This window comes from Chinchilla lanigera, unplaced genomic scaffold (assembly GCF_000276665.1).
Source record: "Chinchilla lanigera isolate Chin_1 unplaced genomic scaffold, ChiLan1.0 scaffold00004, whole genome shotgun sequence".
Classification (NCBI taxonomy): Eukaryota; Metazoa; Chordata; class Mammalia; order Rodentia; family Chinchillidae; genus Chinchilla; species Chinchilla lanigera.
In genome coordinates this window covers 2,070,666-2,094,965 of record NW_004955405.1, presented here as the reverse complement: position 1 = coordinate 2,094,965, position 24,300 = coordinate 2,070,666, and the positions used below count along the sequence as shown (strand labels likewise).

The window sequence follows — 24,300 nt, the reverse complement described above, 5'->3', positions numbered from 1 at the left end:
AACGGGGGAGAGAACGGGGGAGAGAACGGGGGAGAGAACGGGGGAGAGAACGGGGGAGAGAACGGGGGAGAGAACGGGGGAGAGAACGGGGGAGATTTAGAATGCAAAAAAAGGAAAGAAAGAGGTGCTTTTGAGGTGTTCATTTTTTATAAGACAACTTGTCAACCTCTCTGAAACACTCTCCCTGATTGCTATTGGTTTTGTTAATGCCTGCTTACTGTTTTTCTCTAATATCTCTTCTTATTCATCCTGGAATTTGAGCATAGTCAAAGCCTCACACACAGTGTTCTGGTTATTTTCCTTTACACATTCTAGATGTCAGTTGCCTCCTAGATTTGACTATTACCTATCTACAATGGACTTCTCAGGACTGTTCCCCAAATTGTTCTGCCTCATAGATTCTTCCCATGAACTGAGCAGTGAGAATTTTCACAATTACACACCTGGTTATCTTTAAAAAAATATTTAAAACTAAACTAAAATCTCACATTATAGATTTTCTCTGAGCTTCCTCATATAGTCACACAGTTAGCCCTTTCTCTCAGACCAAAAACCTTATAATAATCTGGTTTTTTTCAAGTAACACTGAGTTTGCCTCTGAATGTTTCAAGTCACCCACCATGTTACCTTTGCCCTCACTGTCTCAGTTTGCATCTTCATTGTGAGACTACATAGAAAATTACATAACAAAGCTCACTGTCTCCTTGAAGTCTAGGGCTCATATAATCACCTCCATAAACCACAGCCGCATTTTGTACCAACTGCACTTTAGTCATGTTCCATGTTCCAAAATTCATTGAAACAAAATGGAGGTTTTTGATCAAAAGTCCTGAATCTTGAATTAGTGAATGAAAACTGGCATACTAATTGAAGCTTAATTATTACACATGAATTTCCATCATGCAATTTTTATTAAATAGTGTAAATATCTTCCCTTAACCCTCTTGTGCCTTTAATACTCCTATATTAAAACTGCGTTTAAACCTGGTGAGTCACTGTGCAGAACTACTTTGTAAAACTCAATTTTATTATTTTTGAAATCATGGAGGCAGGACTAGCTAACCCATAATATTCATAAGGTATAGGAATTCTCCACTTTTACAATCAATCTTTAACCTTAACTAATTTTTTATCCAATACTAATGAGAATTTCATTTTTGAAAGTAAGTTATCCACATTTATAAATATTAAATAATATATCCTATGCCTAATTGTGTGCAGAAACATCTATTCATTATTTACCCACACATCATAGGAAAATGTAGTGAGCCACTAATTTTATAACACGTCAAAAGTAGTGCTTTAATTCAATACATACAGTGAATATTCACACATTTAAATATTTTTCCATTTATAAACAGCTAGTAAGTACAAATGACTTCTTTGCCTGCCTCCACTTACAAATCTTCCAGTTTTAAAAATTGCTTAGCCAACCATTTATTTTTAATAGAAAGGTATATTTTGAAACTGTTAATTTATTTTTCCCCTTTTTTAACATCTAAAAAATATGTCTACGATAATTTTATGAGTAAAGATTATGTTAAAATCTCAAATCCATGATAAATGTGATCATTACGTATCTCTCAAATGTAAATTTAAGGAAATCAAATCCTGGATGACTTTATATGTACATGTAATTGAGTTAAATGTTACACACCTTAAAATGATGTTTTGCTTAGTCTTCACACTATGAACTGAAGTATTTTTAGAGGGGAGAGGCTAAAAAAAATTGTAAGAATAACAGTTTGTTTTAGATGACTACCTTCTTCCTTTCCTTTGTTCGCCAATGGAGTTTAATCAACGTTTGCCGAAACCTGCGAGGAGCTAGCAGTTAGCACATTCGTCATCTCTGAATGCGAGGTAAATGCATTATGGCTACGATTGAACAGAAAGAACATCTGCCGCGGATATCAGAGCCGGGCGCTGCGACTTCAACGACTCACTCCTTTCCCTTGCTTTTAAACCGGGAAATTTAAGTTCTCTTTTAAATATCGACTGGCACATCCACTCAGACTGCAAGCAGATTTTTCTTACCTAGACGGCCTGAGGAGGAAATGAAGTTATATTATCAAGGTTTTAACTGTGAACAATCTACCTAACTTTACTTTAGAAAACATCTCCTATAAAAGCTATTCGAAAATGTTAATCATACTACTCATCTTCAAAATGATACCTTCTAACTTTTATATCTGTGTGGAAATTGCAAGTTACATATTATGCTAAACAGCCAGAGAAAGCACTGTAGTATAATTATGAATGCACTCTCTGTTCATACAGACAGAAAATATTCTTTTGCAATGTATATAAAACATGTTTATCCATAGAAGTTCATGTTCTACTCAGTGTTTTAAGTTTCTATGAATTTTTCCATTCTAAAAGAAATTTTACGATTAGTTTTTAGGAATACAGTTTCAACTTCTTTCTGATTATCACAAAAATAAAAATCAGATAATTTAGGGATGTAGTTAATTTTTAACACTTTCTCAAATGCATCTTTTATTTTGAATATATATATATAAAATGATACACATCCTGCTATAACAGAATCAACAACCAGAAGGAAATATTGTATCTGCTATATATCAACAATAAAATCAATATTTATTGGACATGCATAAATGCTAAGGTGTTTTGTTTTGTTTATGAGATAGGGTCTTGCTATGTGATTCATGCTGGCCTTGAATTCACTAAGTACCTCAGGCTGGCCTCAAACTCACAGCCATCCTCCTGCATTAACCTCCCAAGTGCTGAGGTTATAGGCATACACCACCACGCCTGGCAATGCTAATGTTTTGCTATCCACTACATTAAAAAAAATTAGAGCCATGATTTACAACAGATTTGGGGGCTGTATTTTGAAATATCAAAAATGGGGATGTGTAATTGCTTAAGCAGTAGAGAAAAAGACATTGAATTTTGCTGGAATACAAATAAGGATGATGAAAATTACAAATGATGTTTTTCAGTGCTTTACATTGAACTCAAAAAAGGCAAATACATTTAGAGAATATAAATAACTTGTCCAAAGCCCTATTACTGATGATTAGCAAAGGTAGGATTTTTTTTAAAGTATAGTTGACACAACAAAATAAATGCAATTTATCATTTTTCTATTGTGCCTTACGGTGTTGGTTGATTGGGACTATAGAAAATTTCCTTTTACAATGTGAGTTTGCAAAATTTGGTACCTTTCAGAGCTTTGTAACTATGTGAAAAACAGTTTTGATTTGTTCTCATGCACTCTATTGAACGGAAGGTGCAATAAAGTACTTGTGCTTATTTACTTAATAAGCACTTACAAAACACTTAATCTGGATCAGTACTATTCTAAGAATCTTCTAAGTATAAGCTACTTAATCCACAAAAATCCTAAAGCATGTACTAGACAAGTATAGGGATGAAAAATATAGAGAGAGCTATGTCTCTCTATATAATTATATAAGCACGTGTGTGTGTGTGTGTGTGTGTGTGTGTGTGTGTATAAGGCCATACTTTTTTATTTTTTGCTTAAGGTCAGTTCAACATCTAACAGGCAGTCAAGCCCAGATGTGAACTCAGACAGACTAAGTGAAGGCTTCGATGCAATAGCACCTTAGGAAGTTCTCACATTCGGCTATAGCCTGTGATTGTTCTCCCATTCTAATGAACCTCAAGGCACATTCCCAGGAAACCAAGATCCACACAAATAGAGGCATGTTACTGCAGTGGACGTTACCTCACACTTTCCATTTGGATGTTTAGCTGTAAGACTTGATCATTTTTGTCTAGCCTTTTGCTGCAGTTAGAACACTTTGCTATTGACTGCTGTCTTCTTTACGACTTATGGCCTGAAATGAGGGTTCTTTGGGCAGAGTCATTCAGAGACTCATAAGCAGCCTTTGTACTCAATAGTCCTCAAATCAAGCACATATAAAAGGATGGCTATTAAAATAGATGACTGAGTATAATGAACTTTAAAATATTACTAACGTAAGTTAATTTCCATTTATGAAGAATCTTTTAAAACTCATTTTTCACTTTAGAATGATCACAAACAAACTCCCTAAATCTCTCTCTCTCTCCGTTAATCTAATGCTTCATTCAGATTGAAATGAAAAGGAGCCCTCGTATTTTGTTTATCCCTTGGGGAAAAAACCTGGGAAGTCTATGGGATCATGTGCTTCTCCACCTCTATGAAAGGCAACTGTCCACTAATAACAGCGACAGCATAAATAGCAACAACAACCCTGAACATCCCCAAAGCACTTGCAACATGCGGTAAACTGTCCTAAGGTCTCTGCATACTTGTGGTTTTCTTTTGTCTTTTTGAGACAGGGTCTCACTATGCAGTTCAGGCTGGCTGACTTCAAACTTGCAACAGTCCTCCTGCCTTGGCCTCCCCCCGAGTGCAGGGATTACAGGTATGCACCACCATGCTCAGCATTCTTGCTTATTTTGATCCTCACAATAACCTTCTGGGGTAAATACTGCTATTCCTTCTCATTTTCCAAACTAAGTTAAACACTGCTGTTGCTAATGCTTGCCTCTCGTTGTCACAATCTAGTAAGCATCCGAGTCCTGGATTTCTTCTGGACATTCTGGCCCCACAGCCCATATATTTCCATCACCAGGCTGTCCTGCCTCTCCACTAAAGCAGTGCTGACAACCTAGGAATTATGAATTCTTGGAGTTTCCACAGTGTTACTCAGTCCAAACTGCCAAGGATGGGAAGAGGAGTAAGAGGAGGAAGACAGAGAATGATCACCAAGTTGTCATCTTTCTCCATCTGCTCCTCCTCCTCGTGTTCCTCTTCCTTTTTTCAGATACATGGTCATTTTAAGGCATTAAATTGCCTAAGTTGGGCTCACACAGTCATCCTCCTGCCTCAGCCTCATAGGATTACAGCTGGGATTATAGGCATGGGCCACTATGCCTGCCTGGCTGTTCTAACATTTTTGATTTGTCTAATATTCACTTACTCACATGTTCAATACGCCCATATGTATAAACATTTAAAACATTCCATGTGTTGGGCAAGAATAGAAAAGTAAGGATGGAAGATACATCCACAGGAAGCCTTTCTCCAGGCCTTATCAGTACACAAGAACAAAAGCTCATATTTTTATCGAAAGGAATACAAACCAGGCACATATTTCAGAATTTCTCATGACTTCCCTAAACTTAAAACTCTCGGTTTGGTGCCTATACTGACGAGGTTGATGGGCTATTTTGTTTACTTCTTCAAGAGTTATTTCTTTGTAAATATAACATTACTACTCAACTGAGCCTTGAAGCTTGACAATATGCTATGCATTTTTAGTACAGAGAGTCAAAAGTGTGTCCAATTTGTGAAATTAATTAAATGTCTTCTTCTCTAATATTACTACCCTTCAAATTGGTGAGATTTAATTTCACATAAGAGACACACTCACAATACATAGAAAATATTAACAAAGGGAGATAAACAATTTCCATGACTACCTTAATTCCTTCCCTTTTAAAATCTGTGGAGACAATTATCATCTAGTATATAAATGTGCATTTTAATTAGTTGATAGCTTATAAGTCCTTTGAATAAGTCACAACATAGAGGCAAAAGTGCCATCGGCCACTGAGTTTGGCAAAAAAAGTTTCACCAGTCAAATATGATACTGAAATTAACCAAGTTAAAGAGAATCTACAAAATGTATGGACAGTCAAGAACTACTTCTCTTTCTCTGATCTTTCTCTCACTGTGTAATGGCCCACTGTGTCTGCGCCTCTGTCTGCCTGTACAAGGCTAAAAACCATGATTGGATCTGCCCGAATCCTGCACACAGACCTATGCAGCTTTTCGTCATCTTTCCTACACTGTCCTGTTCTGAAATTTAAGAGTCTATGGAGATACCTGTCCTCACATCCTGTCTCTTGCTTGGCACTGTCCAAAGGCAGAGTTCTGTGTAACAAAAGAAGATGGCAGTGACAGTGAGCAGTAAGGAACACAGTGGGATTCAGCATACTTACCGATGTGTTCTAAGTATGCAATCCAAGAATAGATAAGTCACCTTGTCAGCATGCTTAGTATCCATAGGTGCTTTTGGACTCCAAAATCTCAGACTATGAGCACTGCACAGTGTACCTTACTGCTCCTGTTATCAGGTCAAGAAGCCACCATTGGTTGATAAACTTTTTCACGGTGGGAACTCTACTTTATCCATGTACCCCACCACAATTAACAAGTCTTAGAACAAGAAGATGTCAAAGATAAATTAAGACAAACTGAGACTATAAGAGAAATCTGCATGCTCTTGTTTAAAACCTACATTGTTATTTTTAATGAAAAATATTTTTTGAATTATAATTTATTTTAAATTTAGTAAAGGCTTATAGAAACAAAGCCATTGATGTTTAATTCAAAGGCTCCTAGAGCGTGCCTGGTCCGATAACAGCATATTTTATCAATAAAGACTTGACTTGTTTGAAAAGGCTGCAAATGCTATTTATCAGGCTCAGTCATCACAAAAGAGGCAAATGTGGCTGGCCCTGAGGGGAATGATGGGCTTTGATGGCAGACAGAAATTTTAATCCTGTCTCTACATCATCCTTGCTGCATGATACAGTAATAATTGTAAGCATGCATTCCTAGGGTAGACTTGGAATAGCATTAACTTCACAGCTTTAAATATTTAAAAGGGTCTGGTGCTTAGTAGGTCCTCAGTAAAGTCAGTTCTCCTAGTTGCTATAAGAAATGTGCTAGTGACATCTAGTGGTAAATTCTGCAAACCTCAAGAAAGCCACTGGAATCTCAGAGAACCTTCCAAAGCAGCATCACTCATTCACTCCATCAACAAATATTTACTAAACATCTTTTGTATTTTATCCCTTAAAGCAAATTCTCAGTATCACAAAGATGTAAAGGACACAATCAATATTTTAAGAAATGTAATCAAACAGAGACAGGAAAGCCAATTACTATGCAAAATATAGTAATTCCTACAGCAGCAGTTAAGAAATGTGCAAATGTCCTTAAAATGAAGACTTACTGTACTAAAAGAGATGACACTTGTATGGTGTCTTAAAGAGAGAGTAAAATTTCCCAAGGAAGTGATGGTCAAATGATGAGATGCTAAAATCTTTATGACTTGTTTGCGAAAGTCTTGGTTGATGTGTTAAAGAGTTTATCCCTTACCTTTGCATAGCATAAAGAAAATAACACAATCACAGTCAGGTAACAACTGGGAGAAGACAGAAGAGAATAGAGACCGAGAATCAGTGAAGATGATTTTGTATAATCTCTCCCTCCCTGTATAATCCCTGTTTATATAATCCCTCCCATGGTTAGGATGAAAACTAACTCAGTAGGAGCTGGGCAGACAGGAGAAAGAGTCAGGGAGAGACATATCTCAAGTATGGTCTGTCTCCTGACCTTGAGGATGTGGTGCATGAGAGAGAAGGAAGACATGACCTTGTTTCTGTGATGTCTGGAATGAGTAACCGCTAATGTCACTCAAAGAAATAGCAGAGGGAATTTTATATGGGGAAGTAAAAAGCACAGAAAATTAAATTAAATAAGTGACTAAACTTATGGAGGTATGGGGAAGCACCTGGATGACAGAGACTTAAGAGGTACAAATTATTAGAAGGCAAAATTTCAACCACCAGAGTGGATGAGATTACCCAGAAAAGAAAAGAAATGTCAAAGGAGAAATGACTAAGAGACAAGGTCAGGACTTTGGGACACATTATTTAATAAGAATGCCCTAAATAAAAACTGGATTTAACCTCGGTTTGTTCCTAGCAGTCCATTAGTAAGTTACGGGCCCAGCCTTAAACCACTAAACGGCTTTGGAAATAGCTCAGTGATAAAACCATCCCAGCAAGACATGAATGTAACTTTTAAACACGTTTAATCTGACTTCAAGGTCTAAAAGCAGGGCTATGAAGTGCTTCCCCTATAGTTCCATGAAAGAAGGTATATTTGAGTGTTCCTTTCATTACTTAAAAATCTATTTTATATATAAAAGGCAGCCTTTTGCTAGGTCAAAGGGGGAAGTCTTATTGGCCTGCATATAAAATGTACAGCTTTGCTACTTATCCCGTTAAATCTGGCCATCTAGTTTGCTTTGTGTCTTTTTGTTTTATTGTCTTTGTTTCTTATCTTTCCCCTCTCCTCTCTCCCGATGTATTTCTCACCTGAGAGATTTTGCTGGGAGAAGAGCCCTGTTGGTCTAGTGCTTTATTATCGCAGTCTCCCTCACAGACTTAGGATATTAGCTCTACAGTGAAAGTGCTGTCAACTTAGAGCAGAAGAGTCTCGCGCGCTACTCTAAACCCTGCACATGTATGACTTCCCCAAATATATGATCTCTGTTTGAGTTTTAAAATTCAAATTACTCCCTTCTCTTTCCCATCTTAACACATTAGACCAATTATGATAAATTTCTCTATCAATTAATTTTATTTCCTCATAACTCATATTTCATACACTAATGCTCAAATTCTTGGTTTCCATATCCATCTATCACTTTTGTGTCCTTTTAAAGGGAAACCTTTTAAAATTATCATGGATTACTTTAAATATCATTCAACTGTGTCATTTCAAAATCCATGCATTGAAACAGAACGCATTACATAATTCTGAGCAATCAGGTAATCCTCTCTGCCTCTGAATCAGCCCTAATATTCCAAAGAGAATTACAGTTTAGAGTGGTCACATTACATGAAAGAGACAAACACTGAAGATCTTGCATCATTTAATCCTGATAAAAGAAAATGGATAGTTTAATCGTAAGTTAGCCCCATCATGCAACAAGCTACACAGGTTAGAATTCATTGAGCTCCCCAGGCTTGAAATTATAAAATGTGGCAAGTTTAAAAATAATTCAACCATATCGCAATTTTGTCCCATAAAATTACCCTTATATTTACTTTTCTTATTATTGCAAAGTTTTTTGACTCAAATTCACCTCAAATATGGTCAAGGATTATTGCATCTTTATCTTTAAGTGGAATATAATAGGAATAAAAGAAATTAAACATACTTATTAACTTTATTTTTATATTTAATTATATATGAATCCACTGTGTACTGATTAAATACGTGAAAGGAACAAGAATGAATAAATGAACCCTATAAAAAGGAACTGGGCACTCTAGCATTGGGCTCTCTAAACCCAAATGCTGTTGATCACAAAAAGGAAGATTCAACTCAAGAAATATTACTGGATACTTACTGTGCAATTGAAATCATATAAGGTTTTATAGATATGAGCTGGTAAGACCCCATTCTCTAGGAACTCATTATTTATTTTAAAATAATGGAAAGATAAATGAAAAGAAGCACAATACCTTGTGACAAACATGGTTACACAACAGAACAATTTATCAAATATTGTTTTTGCAACTCAGGATCCCTGGGAACTTTTTCTTGAACGGGCAACATTCAACTGAGGTATGGTACGCACATGCAGAAAACAGAATCTCTCACGTCTTTCATTAATTCGAGGTAATAGTAACAATAGCAAATACTATTAAAATTTTTCTCATTGGACGTTTTATTGGCACAGTAGAGGTCATTATTTTCCATATGCAGTTTTCATTTTCCACACTGCCAGTAACTCTGTGAGGGAAGGTACCACTACTCATCTTACTTTTAACGTAAAGAAGCTGAAGAACAAGTAGACCAGGAAACTTGCTCATGATCACACTGCTGCACACTGAGCAGACCTTGTTTGAAAGCTCTAAGTTATCTGCTGTATAACAAGTCTAACGTGCTACACTGAATATGATTGGTACAATTTCCTTGAATTAGGAATAGTTTAATTTTTGTGCCATAAACATCTTTATAAAATTTATACAAATTTCTTAACATTAGCTTATGACCATATTGAAACAGTCTGCTCCTTCTGATAAGCTACCATTGAAGAATGAAATGAATAAAGAACCTTTTCCCCATTTTTGGGCAAAAGTCACTAACACGTTGTACACAGAATTCATAAAATCTTAAAACTGACCAAAATGTTTCAAGAAAGTTGTTAAATTTCTGAAGTTTCATACTTCCAATTTATAAATTAAATCTATAGTTCAATTATTTTTTTTCAGAACTAAACGTAGAGAAATATTTATGGCTCGGTTTTACAACTGTCTCATTTACTACACAGATGAGTTGAAATTGTTAGATTTCATTAATTTATTCATTTTAACTCAATATTTTTATTTTCAAATAAGAATGCAACTTCAAGTACACAATATACATTTCTCCACAGCCTTAAAAGATTGTCCCCGAAGTCCTGTATGTGACTATCACTAATTCTCCGCAAAATTAGGTCAACATGTGTACTGAGAATTTTCCCATGCAAAATACTATTTTTTTCTCCTTCTCTTCAGCATACAAAACAGAAGCAAGGGCCACACATGTCTTCAGGATTCACATACTGGCAATGATTTCATGTTAAATATCAATCAGACATACATTAGCTCAGTCATATCTGGATAGAAAAAATTTAAATTGCTGTAATCTCAGCCTTTGTCTTCCTTTTTAGAGTACATTTTTAATCAATAAGAGATAGGACTCCACACTACCCCAGTAGTAATAAATCTGGGGTAGAGGGACATCCAAGAGTGAAGTTGGCAAAAATGATTAGGACTTTCTTAGGAAGACGGGAGAATCAAGAAGAAATTGAGAGAAAAGCTGCTAGATTGCATGGAACACTTGCTTCAGATTAATATTGTATTTGCTTAACTCAACTTCTACTGTTAAAAATGAGTATCCTGAACTTGCTGAGATTGCTTTAAAATCTCTTCTGTTATTCCCTTCAACATGCTTGTGTGAGACAGGGTTCTCTGTTTTAAGTGTTATTAAAACAAAGCACAGAAATAGTTTAAATATACATTATCTGCTGAGAGTAGCACTGTCCTCCATCCAACCTAGATTAGACAAACTAACAAGCAAGAAGCAAGCTCACTTATCACATTAAACACTTTATTGATAAGCAAAGTGGTAGTGCAATGTAGGCATTCACACCTTCGGTGTGAGTCATTGTACTTTAGGATTTCTGTTTAATTACTATTTGGAAATATGAAAAGTTATGTGTATAATAGCAATTCTGTCTAAATTACCTATTTGTAAATATTCATGAATTTACACAATTTTGATAATGTTCCTGTTATATTTATTGGTCTACTTTTTTATTTGTTGACTAATATTAAAAACTTCATGTGTTTTGTATGTCTTCTTTACTGTTATATACATGAGCAGGTTGAGACTGTAAGACAGCCTCCAGGTTGATTTTTTGTTTCTTTCCAGTACCGGGAATCAAACTCACGACCTTGCACTTGCCAGGCAGGCACTGTGCCGCTGAGCTAAATCCCTAGCCCACGCCTCTAGGTTGAAAGGGTAGACAAGGTCAATAAAGAGGAATGAATCCAGGGGGCAGCATTAGGACTCAGATGCTGTGCAAGGGGTCAGTATGACGTTACATTTGCTCATCTGATTCATTCTGGTTAGGTTGGAAGTTGGAAGTTGCAGTTAAGTTTGTTTTTTGGATAGCTGGTTACACATTGTGTAAATAGTAAGGTATAATTGTGTTGAAGCTCTGGGCTCATATTGGTAAATTCTGATTTCCTAAGGGTGGGAGACTATGCCATGGTAACAAACTTATATCAGAAGGTTTTTAGACTTAGCTATAGCAGATCGCTTCTGAAGTGCTTAGGACACAGGTATTATAAGCATCTCAAGGAGATTTAACAACCTCGCTTATTGTTTGGAGGTGATTCTGAAAAATGTCACACATATCTGCTCTGTCGGTGTAGTTGATTACTGTGACTGAAAACAGCACAAGGCAGCATCTTTAGGGTAAATGATGCCCAGATCCTTGAAGAAAACAACATGTTCCCTACTTGGGGACAATTTACAGTAAGTTCTTATTTTCATAGAAATGTAACATTCAAACTTGAAGAACGGAAAGACACAAAATGTCACTAAAGATCTATCCTTTTGAATTGAAAGTGAAGGAAACATTGACAGTCTTGAAACCTTGTTTGGATTGGGTTGCTTTGTGTTTTAATAAAAACTTACGACTTTTCTAAAAATTAAGAAACTGATAATGGTGACGAGGTTTAGAAAGTGGTTTAATTCCTCCAACCCTAAATTTATTATGTGTCCCATTTTCTATGTGACCATTTACCATATGTTTTCTTAAGTAAAGTATTATTTCCAAGTTGAAAAAAAAAGAATAACAGTCTCTAATCCTAGCATGTTTAATCTAACAGAAACATATAATATTTTGATAGCCTAATGTTTTTAGGGGCTAATGAACCACAAATACATTTCCTAAGATGAGTGTAATTATTATATATGGCAAACATATACTAAGAAAAATAATAGTGAATCATCAGCACATTTTTCTGTTAAGTGATTTATTTACAAACTTTGAACTGTGTATGTGTAATGCTGTGCTGATCACTGGTACAAACCTGAGCCGGTCCTATGAGAAAGAATCACCCTTTGTGCAGAGTGAAGACCAGAGGCTGGAAAACTGCGTCACAGTCATTTGAGGACAGGGTGGGTGGAGGAAATGAATGTAGCATCAAATCACTAGCTACCCAAGAGGGATGATCAAGGGGTGGCAGGAGACTTGGGATCTATTTCCAAGCTGAAAGAAGGAGGGCAGCAAAGTTCTCCAGAGAAAGGAAGTAGTGCGTGTCCGTTGCAGGTCTTCAAGAACTGAGACTATTACTTGCCAAAGCCAATAATTAAAACTGAGATCATTTACATGGGGACTATTTATTCTACATTAAAATATAAATACAAATGGAAAAATTCCTTTCCTAAATTATGTAGAAGTATCAAAATAATGAAAATGTTTTCTGTATACTTTTGAGGTGGCAATTAGCTTCTATTTGTAATTAAGAAGGAAATCACAAAAGCTCTTATTTTTATATGAATAAATTCTTCTGTGATAAAAGAAGGTTAAATCAGTTTAACTATCTGGGTTATTATTTTCCTATTCCATTAATCGACATAGTTAAAAGGTAATAACCAGTCACACACACAAATAAAAGCAAGAATGAAAGAAATCTCTAAGGATATACTTAAAATAAAAATATAAGGGAGTAAAATGAACGTAATACGTTCATAACTTTTCAAATGAAAATATCTCCAGAGTTTAACTGATTCCAAAAATAACATATGTTCCTTAATTAATCAGAATTCTAAATTTATATGGATTAGAAAATCAGAGTGCTACCTGTAATCCTTCCTGATCTTTTAGTCCTTATAATATACTCTCTAAAATTATAAATCTTTACTTATAGGCGGATTAAATATAGATTCACAAAAAAGGAAAGAAATATGTTCACTCCAGAGCCTTGAAGTCACATCTCCATTCATTTCACCTCATTGTGCAAACCTATAACATCACGAACTCTGGCCAGTCTCTCCCTGTTCCCTACGTTGTAACATCCTGCTTTCAATAATCAGACCTGTGCATTACGCACTGTAAATATCCTGCTCTAATTTCTCCACTTAGAAGCGAACAAAACCATTTTCAGCAATGAGAATTCAAATTTTTGTTTAATTCTATTGTAAATATTCTTTCATGTGGCTCTCTCTGTGTGTCTGTACATGTGTGTGATAGGCTTCCCATATTTAAGGCTTCTTTTATCTTTCCACACTGATGATTTCATATCTGTTACAAACTGGGTCTCTCCTGTTTGTTTCTCGTTCTCTCTCCATTTTTCTCCTGCTTTGTTTGGGAAATACTGTTTTGTCACCATGTGAATACTCTAATCAGTTGAACATTGCCAATAGAAAAAGAAAAAAATTAAATTGTATGCATTTACTTTGATGTTCATTTTCCTACTTGAGATACTATTAAAATTGTTCTTTTATTTAAGCCAAGTAGATATGAAAAGCTTAGTTTTGCTGCTCAAAATGTTGCTTTTGGTTGATTTCTTGGAATGTCAATATCAACAATGGAAGAGATTTTCTAAATACAAACTGAAGATCACTAGTAAATATGGAAGATGTAAAAACCTTGCCTATAAAACCCCCTATGTTTTAAGCATTGCCCTCTGTAAACCATCATGTGTATGAAGAAGTAAATATATTTTTGTCTTATCTGTAATATGAAATATGGAGTTAAGGCTTTTAAAGCTAAAGGATGGAATCCAGGTAGATTTTATTGCCCTACTTGGAATTTGCCTTCTTAGAACTGGTTTAGGATGTCAAATCCTTTACAGACAGACTTCAATAAGATTGATTCTCACATTGTAGATGAGACAGTGAAGATACTAAAATTTCCTAATAATGTGACCCTGCAACTATCTCTGATATAAGCAAAATTGAAGAAAAGAGCAGATGAAATAAATGATACAAACAGCAATGGTGGCCATTATGGAGTACTTTCTATATGCTAGATTCTCTCCAAAAGCTTTATACATATTAGCGCATTTTAAACTCTGCGGCCTTATGAAACAGGAATAATTATTGTGGTCTTATAAAATATGATTCTTTCAATTAAATGTTGATTCATCAGAACAAAAACTATTATCTATATTTCTTATTGAACAAAAATATGCAGAAAAAATCCAGTTTTACAGAAAATTATTCAGGTAACTGGTAATCATTTTCCATGGAAAATTTTTATTTAATGTACAAAGCTAGAACAGAAATATAGTTATCCTCAGTAATTTCAAAATCATTTAAATATCAGGCCTTGAGAGAACAATAGCACTTCAATACTTTTTGCTAACTCTGAGTTCCAACAACAGTACAGTTTCTTTAATTTTAGTTCTATTCTCAGAAGTCACATATTTTTGCTCTTTTATTCCATATAAAACAATCCTCTTTCATAGTCTTTCAGACAGAGAAACACTGACTTTCCTTAAGCAATAACCATTTTAATATCATCTGCTTAGTTATTCTAATTAAGTGACAAATGGAAAGATAAATCAATGGCAGTTCTGTTCCACTTAACATCATGTTTGCATTAATATTTCAGGCAGATAAATTATTTTGAAATTTAGAGGATAACTTACTCCACTCTATATTTTCTCCCTTTTGGAGACCAGATTTATAAGTGATTTTTGCATGTAAGTAGAAATATATAATCTATCAAGGGATAAGCAATAAAAAGTTATCCAAATGTATTAGAAAAAACATGAAGTCTGATATTATAATAAAATAATTACCTTCCTTAGGATATTATATATTTAGGTAATACTTAACATGCATGGAAAATCTTATATATGTAACGTGACTAATGCATGTATATATAAAAGAAGGCTGAAAAGCTAGCATTTAGTCAAAATTGTATTTCCAATCTTAACTTTTTCAAATGCCTCTGATAAATTATGCCTCTATGTCTCAGAGCTTTATATCACTAATTTCCCATTTGTGGTTTTCAGGAAAAAAATAAAGAAGATTATAAAACTGTACTCCAACAGAGAAAGTTAGTGAAGCATTCTTAACTATAAACAGATAACTGGCCGTAAGATATGTTCATGATTTTCTTGAAAATGCACATTAGTAAATCAGCTATTTTAATAATTTCCAAAATCCATTTTTTCTAACAATGTATCTATCAGCGTCTCTCTGGACTTGTCACAACTCAAGTAAAACTCCAGTTTTTCTTATATAAAGTCATGAACAAATATTATCAACTGAACAATTTAGAAAACACAATTGGAAATTTTTTCGGTAAGGAGATGAATGTATCTATAAACATTCTGATAATTTTTCTAAAGAATGCTTCTAGAGATTACCAAAAGTATTACTTTTGTTTCCAACATTTAAGAAGTATATTTATAATCTGTTTCATTAGTGTAAAATTACCTATTTAAAACTCTTCAAGTATATGAATATTAATCTCATCTTTAGAATTTCAGGAGAAGAATAGTATTATGATCTATGTTTACTTTGTTCATCATTTTGGGAACTCTTAGCTCTGAAAATCACATAAAAGTGATCCTAGCTCATTACAGACTTGTACTTTATTTGGATTGTCTCTGTGGTTCCGGAATCTCTGTAAATCCCACCCTCACACCACAATCCAAAAGGGTCAATAACCATTGTCTCTACTCATCAATGTAGCAAATGAAGCAGAATTTCTAATACTGGCGTAGATATTGAATCACAATAAGTACTTTTCTTTACCCCTGGTCAAAGTCATATACACTGTGTTTGGGAACTTTGATATAAAATATCCAGAATACTGGTGGCCAGGTATTTCTCAGGTCAAGTGGAAGAACAGACAATAATCACTTAGAACGTGTATATATGCACACATATGAAAGAGATGCCTGACATGTTAACAAAGACTGTATTTTGGAAAGTTTAATACTGTCAAAAATAACAGTGGTGTATGCTCTTTTCAGAAAACTGAACCTTATTCTTATCCACATCATACAATGAAAACACTGCAGGGGAGAATAAATTCCTTGAGAAAAGAATTATAATGATTTATTGATGTTTTACCCCTGTGAAATTTCACTGAGGTTTTACTATGAATTGCAAGATACCCCTCTAGGCAAGAATTGTGTCTTAGCCCCCATTTTAGACAGCACACCTCTAGTGTTGCTTTAAAAGATGACTACTATTATCTATTTTGATCAGCTCCCTTCATTTATATATGCACTATGCGTGCATGAACATGTGAAAATACTAATATAGCTGGATTTTGACACAACTAATATCCGTTTTCAAGTATTTCACAGAAACACAAGCAACTTAGGTGCCGCTCATCTCTAGTTCTTGCAGAAAAAATAATTTATACTTTAATCACTTTTTAATTTATGTTTTATGCATTCATATCTGGCCTTCATGCCTAGCAATTAACTTTTTAATAGTATTCACCACTTAGCTAAGTAGCATATTACTGCCTGCTTCAATTTCCCGTGCATGCTCTGACTGTTGTCATTACCTCAGTAAGTAAATAGAACATTTTAAATGACACTTCTCAAACCTTCTTATAAATATTTGGCAATAGGCCTTTAGTATTACATGTATCATCACCTATTGGGAATATCTGTAATTTGAACTAAGGCAAAGTGATTTATCTTAAGAATTAATCATTGTCATTAAATCGGTATCAATCACGATAGCATTATAATGAGAACTTCAAAGAAACTGTTTGGCATAAGCATTTTTTAAACCCACACAGTGAAGTTTAACATATTCAGAATTATACTGTACATCTTTATAATGCACACATTTAATAAAACACAGTAATCAGCAGGAGATACATGTCATATTACCTAAGCAAGAGAGATTGCAAGGCACTTAACATAGTAATTGCACTCTTATCTACTGAGACTTGACAAAAATTGTTTCACAGAATATTTAATCTAATTATCGTATATTTCCAAAAGTTCCTTATCATAAACTGTTTTAGGTTTCACAATCTTGCAGAAAGCTAGAATGGCTAGACTGAATGAAAGCACATCCAAACAACCCTGCACGGCCTCAAGAGGATGGAAAGTAGGTGTTTTAAATTTTCATAGTCTACATTTACCTTCTTCTGTCCGTAGACTGAAGGTATCAAGTAGAAAAGACATTATTTGATCATCATTGATTAGATGATCTTTTTTTTTTATTTTAAAGAGAAAAAACAAAATAACAACAACCAAGACATAAGCAAAACCAACAATAAAAAAGATACGGAATTTCAAAACAAGGTGATAGGAAATTAACAATGGTTGTCATATTACATATTGTTATTGTCAACAAAGTTGCTGATTACCAGATGTAAGAATGCAAGATTAATCAAACAATTAAAGAGGATAAAAGTAATCAAAAAACATTAGAAACAATACAGAGTTTCACTAATCGAGGTAGTAGGGATTCAACAATGTGATTTGATGGTCTTACTTCTCCCCAATTTTCACAAACCTCAGCAAGAAAGCCCAAAGCAATTTGTTGTCTAAGAAAATGTATATAGTATGGGGTAAATTCTTAAAACTTTGACTTTTATATAAACCAGTAAATGATTTTGAGAAGATATTAATTTAAAGCACACTATAGATATGTTCTTTGCCCATAATGATATCTATGATTAAAATAAAAAGAGGACCTGATAAAATAAATAGTAAAATATATGTTTTGAATAAAAATCAGTGATTATGCTTTTAAAAATAACAGGAAAAACTGAAAAATCTTAATAAAAGGATGAACTTCGCTAATGTTTAGCAATGTTCAAGTATGGGTATTTTGATTTACGTTTTCCTTCTTTTGATGCCCAGTTGCTATGGGGCCGGGAAGCGATGTCATAAGCTGAGAATCTCCACACTCTATGTCCCCAAAGGCTTTCAAACCACCCTGATAAGTTGTGGTACGATTGCTTGATGTGCAATTTCACTTCAGAGGTGAGGGTTTTGGTCTTTCTCTAAGTATGCCCATTTCTGTCCTGTCTGAGGGAAGCACTACGTGCACAAAACTAGAAGACTCTGATGTCTTCATATTTTCCCCCTTTTCAAATTGACAACCAAGTCCTTGCTGTGTGACAACATGAAAAATACCTAAGGATTTAGTCATATTTCACCCTGTCCAAATCTTCTGTGGACGTGACCCAACTATTATGCATCTCTCAATAGACACAGACTCTTCTGTTTTTTGGTTTTTTGGTTTTTCTCCGGTACCAGGAACCGAACTCACAACCTTGCACTCGCCAGGCAGGCGCTTTTGCCGCTGAGCTAAATCCCCAGCCCCGACACAGACTCTTCTGAATGGAAGATAGTAGGCAAAAGGGAGAGGACATGAATGACAAGATGAGTGTCAAATACTGAAAACAATTCAAAGGGAAACTTCACAGCAAGAACAGAGGCCCAAAACCCCACTCATGTAATACGTGATGAATTCACTTGAACAGGAAGAGAAGCCATAAGTGAGGGCAAGAATCAGACATATTTTCTCATTTTGTGAGAGAAAACGTCCTCAGTTTTGACTAATATGTGTTATATATCACCCAACATAAAATTCCCTTAAGCAAAGAATATTTTACATTGCTAAACTAAATATTCTGCCCTTCACTCACCTCTAGCCACTTGGATTACAGAAAAAACCTCCTCCAGCAATTACATGTTTAGCATAGAAATAATTTGAACTGAAGTTACATCTTCACTTTGGTAGAATTAGGAAATCACACACATAATATACACGATAAGATATCACATCTGGCACTCTTTAAGAGTTTCTCACCAGGTAGGTGGGAGGCTGAGGCAGGAGGATCATACATAGGAAGCAACCTAGAAGATTTATAACTTTCATGAGAACCTATCTCAAAGTAAACTAAAAGTGCTGGTAATGTGAAAGTGTAGCTCAGGGCAAAAGCCATGGGTTTAGTGTCTTATATATATATATATGTATAAAATTACCATGTACATAGTCAGTTTCCTCTATAAAGCTGAGACAATCAGCAGTAATTTAGGAAGCTTTCAAACCTCCAAAATTAACAGGGCAGCTTTACACTGGCAACTAATCCCGGCCATGCAATGTATTCCAATGGCCTTCAGCAAATCATTTTAAAACCTCGATGCATAATGTTTGCTTAGAAAGGCCTATCTGTCCGTTTTGAGGGCCCTGCTGCTCTGGGAATCCGTTTTAACAGAAGCAATGCTTCCCTAGCCAGAGAAATAATAATGCCTTCAGCTTCAGAGGAGATGCACAATAATACATTTGTACAAACACACACCAGCCAGAATGCGTACATGTGCACGGGATTCCTCCGCACACGCGTCCAGTCACCATTCTCAGCAGCATCTGCCGTCATCACCACAGCGCTGTGACCGGGTCCTGTCTTCTCCCCACCCCTGCTGTTTAAACCTTCTTACCTCTCTCCCTCCTTGTACTGCCTCCAGTCTTTTCAAGCTTAATCCCTGAAAGAAAAACACACCTATGTTATTGTTGACAAGGAAGAGGTCACTTACAATTAGTGCTGCTGCAAGAATGTGAAAGTAACCCACTCACATAAAAACTCTTCTGGATATAGATGTGTACCTCATAATATACACATATGTAGTGTGTGTGCAGTAATAAAGTAGGTCTTCAAGGAGAAGCTAGCGCATTTCTTGATAAACCTGAAGACCGTATGTTAAACAGAAACAAGATGTCGTGCTCGCCTGCCACTTGGTGAGAGCCAGATGTGGAGGGTATGGTTTAGACAGGAAGTAGCACCTGCAGTCCGCTCTAGGTGGGCAAGCTGCTACCTCTGCTCTCCCACCTGCCATATCTGGGGCCCAAACATTGAGGGTGATAAAAACAGCAGCCTGGAAAGTACGGAGATTGTCCAGAAAATATTCAGGATTTTAGTTTTAAAATAAATGTTTCGAATACTCAGGATTTAGTCCTGAGGAAAGGAGTTTTCCACTCCCCAAATTATAATAACTTTTCAGAGTAGAAAAAGAGAATCTACTTGAACTCTCTAATATACACGAGCTTAATTGTTCTTAGTAAGGTAATTGCTAAATGGACCTGTGACCCAGGATGGGGGACCACAGAGTGATCTACTTATACCTATCTATCCATCCATCATCTTTATCTATTGTCACTGAATTAATGTTTTAGGGAAGAATGATTTACTTGTCTAAACTCAACAAAAATGTCTATCCATTACTTTCCCCGCAGCAGTGTTGGATCTTAATTATAGTTACCTTACAAATGTTTTATCCTTTTATTCTGCCTTCTTCACTTCTCTCCCCCACCCTTTCTACTTCTCACCCTTTCACCATTTTACAATACATGTTTAGTAACTGTTTGCTGTGAGTCAGGCATCAAGGAGACATTGGGAACATGAAAGCAACAACATAAAAGGTAGGCAATGGCCACATGGGGACAGCTTGTGAGAGGCAGGAGAGCTGGAGACGGAAGGCATGGAAGAGGGGTGAGGAGAACACAAGAATTACGATAGGTAAAGTGCTTGGATCTACTCCCCATAATGAATGTAGACATTATGTACTGCAAACAGGTACCAATCAAAATGTTACATGAATTAATAAATAGTCTCTACAACTTAGAAACTCGTTATTATGAACAAATGTGAAGACAACTTGAGGAGACTGAGGTCGGGTATGTACAGCTGTGTCTGATCACAAGAAGACGGGCTAGTGCTGCCTGGGAGCGCAGACCACATAGAGGAGCGCAGAGAGGATCACTGTGAACGACCTTAGAGGTGAGGGGGTACAGAAAGCGAGGACGGGGGACAGTTGGACCTCCTCAGCTGAGTGCCGGGTTACGACCACAGCATCAGTACACTTTTGTTCTGCAAGAATAATAATAGTTCAGTAGCTTCCATGTGTTTTCAATGAAGATTAATGAGATAGCATGAGTAGAGCACTTAGCAAAGATCCAGGCATAGTTTACATTACCATGGTAATTATTACCTTCCTTTGCCCTCATTTCCTTCATTTTATTATCTCTATCACACAGATTGATCTTATTACATATGTCTATGCATAAGATCAACCTGAATAAAATATTGGTGGGTTTTGTCTTTTATTTGAAAAATGAAAATCATGTAGACAATACAAGGAATAAATAATAATACTCTTATCGATTAGGCAAATTTAAAATATTATTCATATATTTTTTTATTTGATACTTTTCTGACAACTGTCTCATGTAAGTACTATTTTCATAACATTTTTTGGAGAACATTGCTGTGATTTTTTTAAAAGGTCTTTTTGTCTGTTTAATTTTGTAAAGCATTCTTTTCTCTCGGTGCTTCATCTTCCATACTTTCTATAGTTAAATCTTCAAACTCATTGATCTTTTCATCTGTATTCTCTAGTGTGCTGTTACTTTCATTCCTTAAAATTTTTATTTCATATTTTATATTACATTTTATTTTCTCACCATGTTTCCTATTTTGCATAGGCTCTTAACATATATATATTTATGGTAATATTTTGAATGTCTTGTCTATTAATTATGTCTTCTGTCCTTTCTAGACCTGTTCCTACTGACTGATCTTCTCCTACTTATAAATATTTTTTCTTGGTGTCCAGTAATTTTTATTTGTTTACAAATATTGTGAATTATATTTAGTTTAGTGCTAATGTTTTTGTATTCCCTTAGAGAAAATTAGAATTAACTCCCACAGACACTTAGCTTACTTGGACTGATTTGGCCAAAGCTTAGTATTTTCTTCTTCTTCTTCTTTTTTATTATTGCATTTCACAATACAAAATTATCATATTCATTGTGGGGAATAGGTTCGTGAACATGACACACATTAATTCTTGTGTGTGTGTTATTTATTTATTTATTTTATTTGTCTTTTGTCTTTTTGAGACAGGCTTTCACTATGCAGTTCAGGTTGGACTTGAACTCACTTTATAGCCCAGGCTGGCCTCAAACTCACAATGATCCTCCTGCCTCAGCATTCCAGGCATGCACCACCACGCCCAGCCAATGTTAATTATTTTTTTGTCTTGTTGCTCTCCCCTTTGCTCCTCCTCTCTCCATTCTTTGGTCTCCTTCCCCTTTGCAAAAGTTTGGATTTAAGTATTTGGGAGGGCATGAGGCTGAAATAGTCTTTAGAATTAATTTATCCTTGTTACTAAGCTTGACCCTGCTGCACTCTCTACTGAGTACTCCATATATTCAAAATCCACTCCACAGGCTGATAGCAAACTACAAGGTTCCCAGGCTGAGAAAGGTCTAGGGACACATCCACTTACAGTTCTTCAGTAATTACTGTTTTCTAGCAGTTGTTCTTTTCCTGGCCTTGCGATTCATGCTACTATGTGGAGTTCTGTATGTATATGAAGACTCCAGGGCCAAAACAAAAGGCACAAAGGAGCTCCCCCTTGGACTTCTAGAGTTTGTGCAATTTCTTTCTCTCTGGTCGACTGCCCTCAAATCTTAGTGGTATTGTTCTAGCCCAACTCAGAGCCCTGTCTTCTCAAGTACAAATCTGAAAGCCAGTGAAATTCCCTTTGGCCTCTCCCTGCACAGCATGTTCTCAAAATTTCCACCAGGCAGACACTGGGTGTTATAACCTTCTCCTAATTCTCTCCCTTCTTCAGAGATTCTCAGTGCTTTCATGCCTGCTTGTCAGTCCCTAGGTATTGTGCCATGCAATCAGTCCCGCTTGCTAAGCACTACAGCCAAGGGGCAAGTCTCACAGACACTGCTCCTGTGTGAATGGAGACAGAAGTCAAGGAAAGTACTTTTTCCAAAGGAGGAAATTATCTCTTACAAAACTTAAATTATGCTATGTGGCATGTTGAGTAGTAACAAAAAGTAAAATTTAAACTAATATTTTCAGAGGCCAGGTTGCGAGTTTATCCTTAGTAGAATTTCATCATATTCACAGTAGTCAAAATGTTTAATGTGCATATTAAAATATCTTTGAAATGATGAAATAGGTAATCTGGAGAATTATTTGAACTTCTCCCTGCTTTCTATTTATCAGCATTTTATTTTGTGCTCTCTGTCTCTGTCTCTATCCCTATCTCTGTCTCTGTCTCTTTCTCCCTCTCTCTCTCTCTTTCTCTGTCCCTGACTCTCATCTGTTTCTTCTAAGAGTCTTTTTTCTGTGTCTTGTGTTTTGAATAACTACTTTTAAGATTATGATACACAATGTATTAAGTATTGATATTCTCTTACTATTTGTTATAAAATTTTTCTTCATTTTTTTATAAGATAAAAATGTTTGTTTAATGTGTTACATCTCTATGGATACACATTTATTATGGTTTCAAAGGCAAATTTAAAGCATGCTTATTCCCTGAGGCAACTTAGAGGAAGTTGTCTCTAAGTTGCTAGCGGCTGGGTTTAGGGATTTAACAAATTTTTAAAAAAATACCTTCCTGGTTGTAATTTGGGTTGCCATGTTAGAAATGATATGCTATGCAAACTGTAAACATCTTGATTATACTTTTAGGCATTAGATTATTGGAAGATCAATTTTCAGGTTGAAAAATTGAGGCAAGGCATCTGAGGACAAGAATTTTGGCAAAGAATAATGATCTGAGAGGATCCTCATTGTGGAAACACACAACACTGTACTTCAGTGGAAAGTCAAGTGATCTACAGCATAGTTAGGTAACTATGAAAGATGACCAGGATTAGTCTAAGAACTAGAGCAAACTCAGTCTCCAACTTGGAAGACAAAGCAAAGCTCTTGTGGAGGTACTGACTATGCCTCACCATCTCTACTAGGAAACTTGTATAAATCTTGATTTTGGCTGAACATTACCAATAGTGATTTGTTCAGTTGGTTTTGAAATATCAGACCACTACGTCACCCATTTTAACCAAGAATAACATTTAGGACAAGGAATAATTTCAAAAGAAATATTAATCTCAAGGAATCCAAACTCTTTTTTGCCATATACATATAT

At 35.5% G+C, this 24,300-nt stretch overlaps 1 protein-coding gene across 1 annotated transcript in view; it reads right to left on the bottom strand.

Moving 5' to 3' along the window:
- The window catches only part of Ccser1 (coiled-coil serine-rich protein 1), a 1,107,714-nt gene that overhangs the window by 368,564 nt on the left and 714,850 nt on the right, over nt 1-24,300 (bottom strand). The window contains exon 10 of the mRNA XM_005374255.2: nt 19,786-19,830. Within this exon, the coding sequence (XP_005374312.1) occupies nt 19,786-19,830 (45 nt within the window). The remainder of the gene's footprint in view (nt 1-19,785; nt 19,831-24,300) is intronic.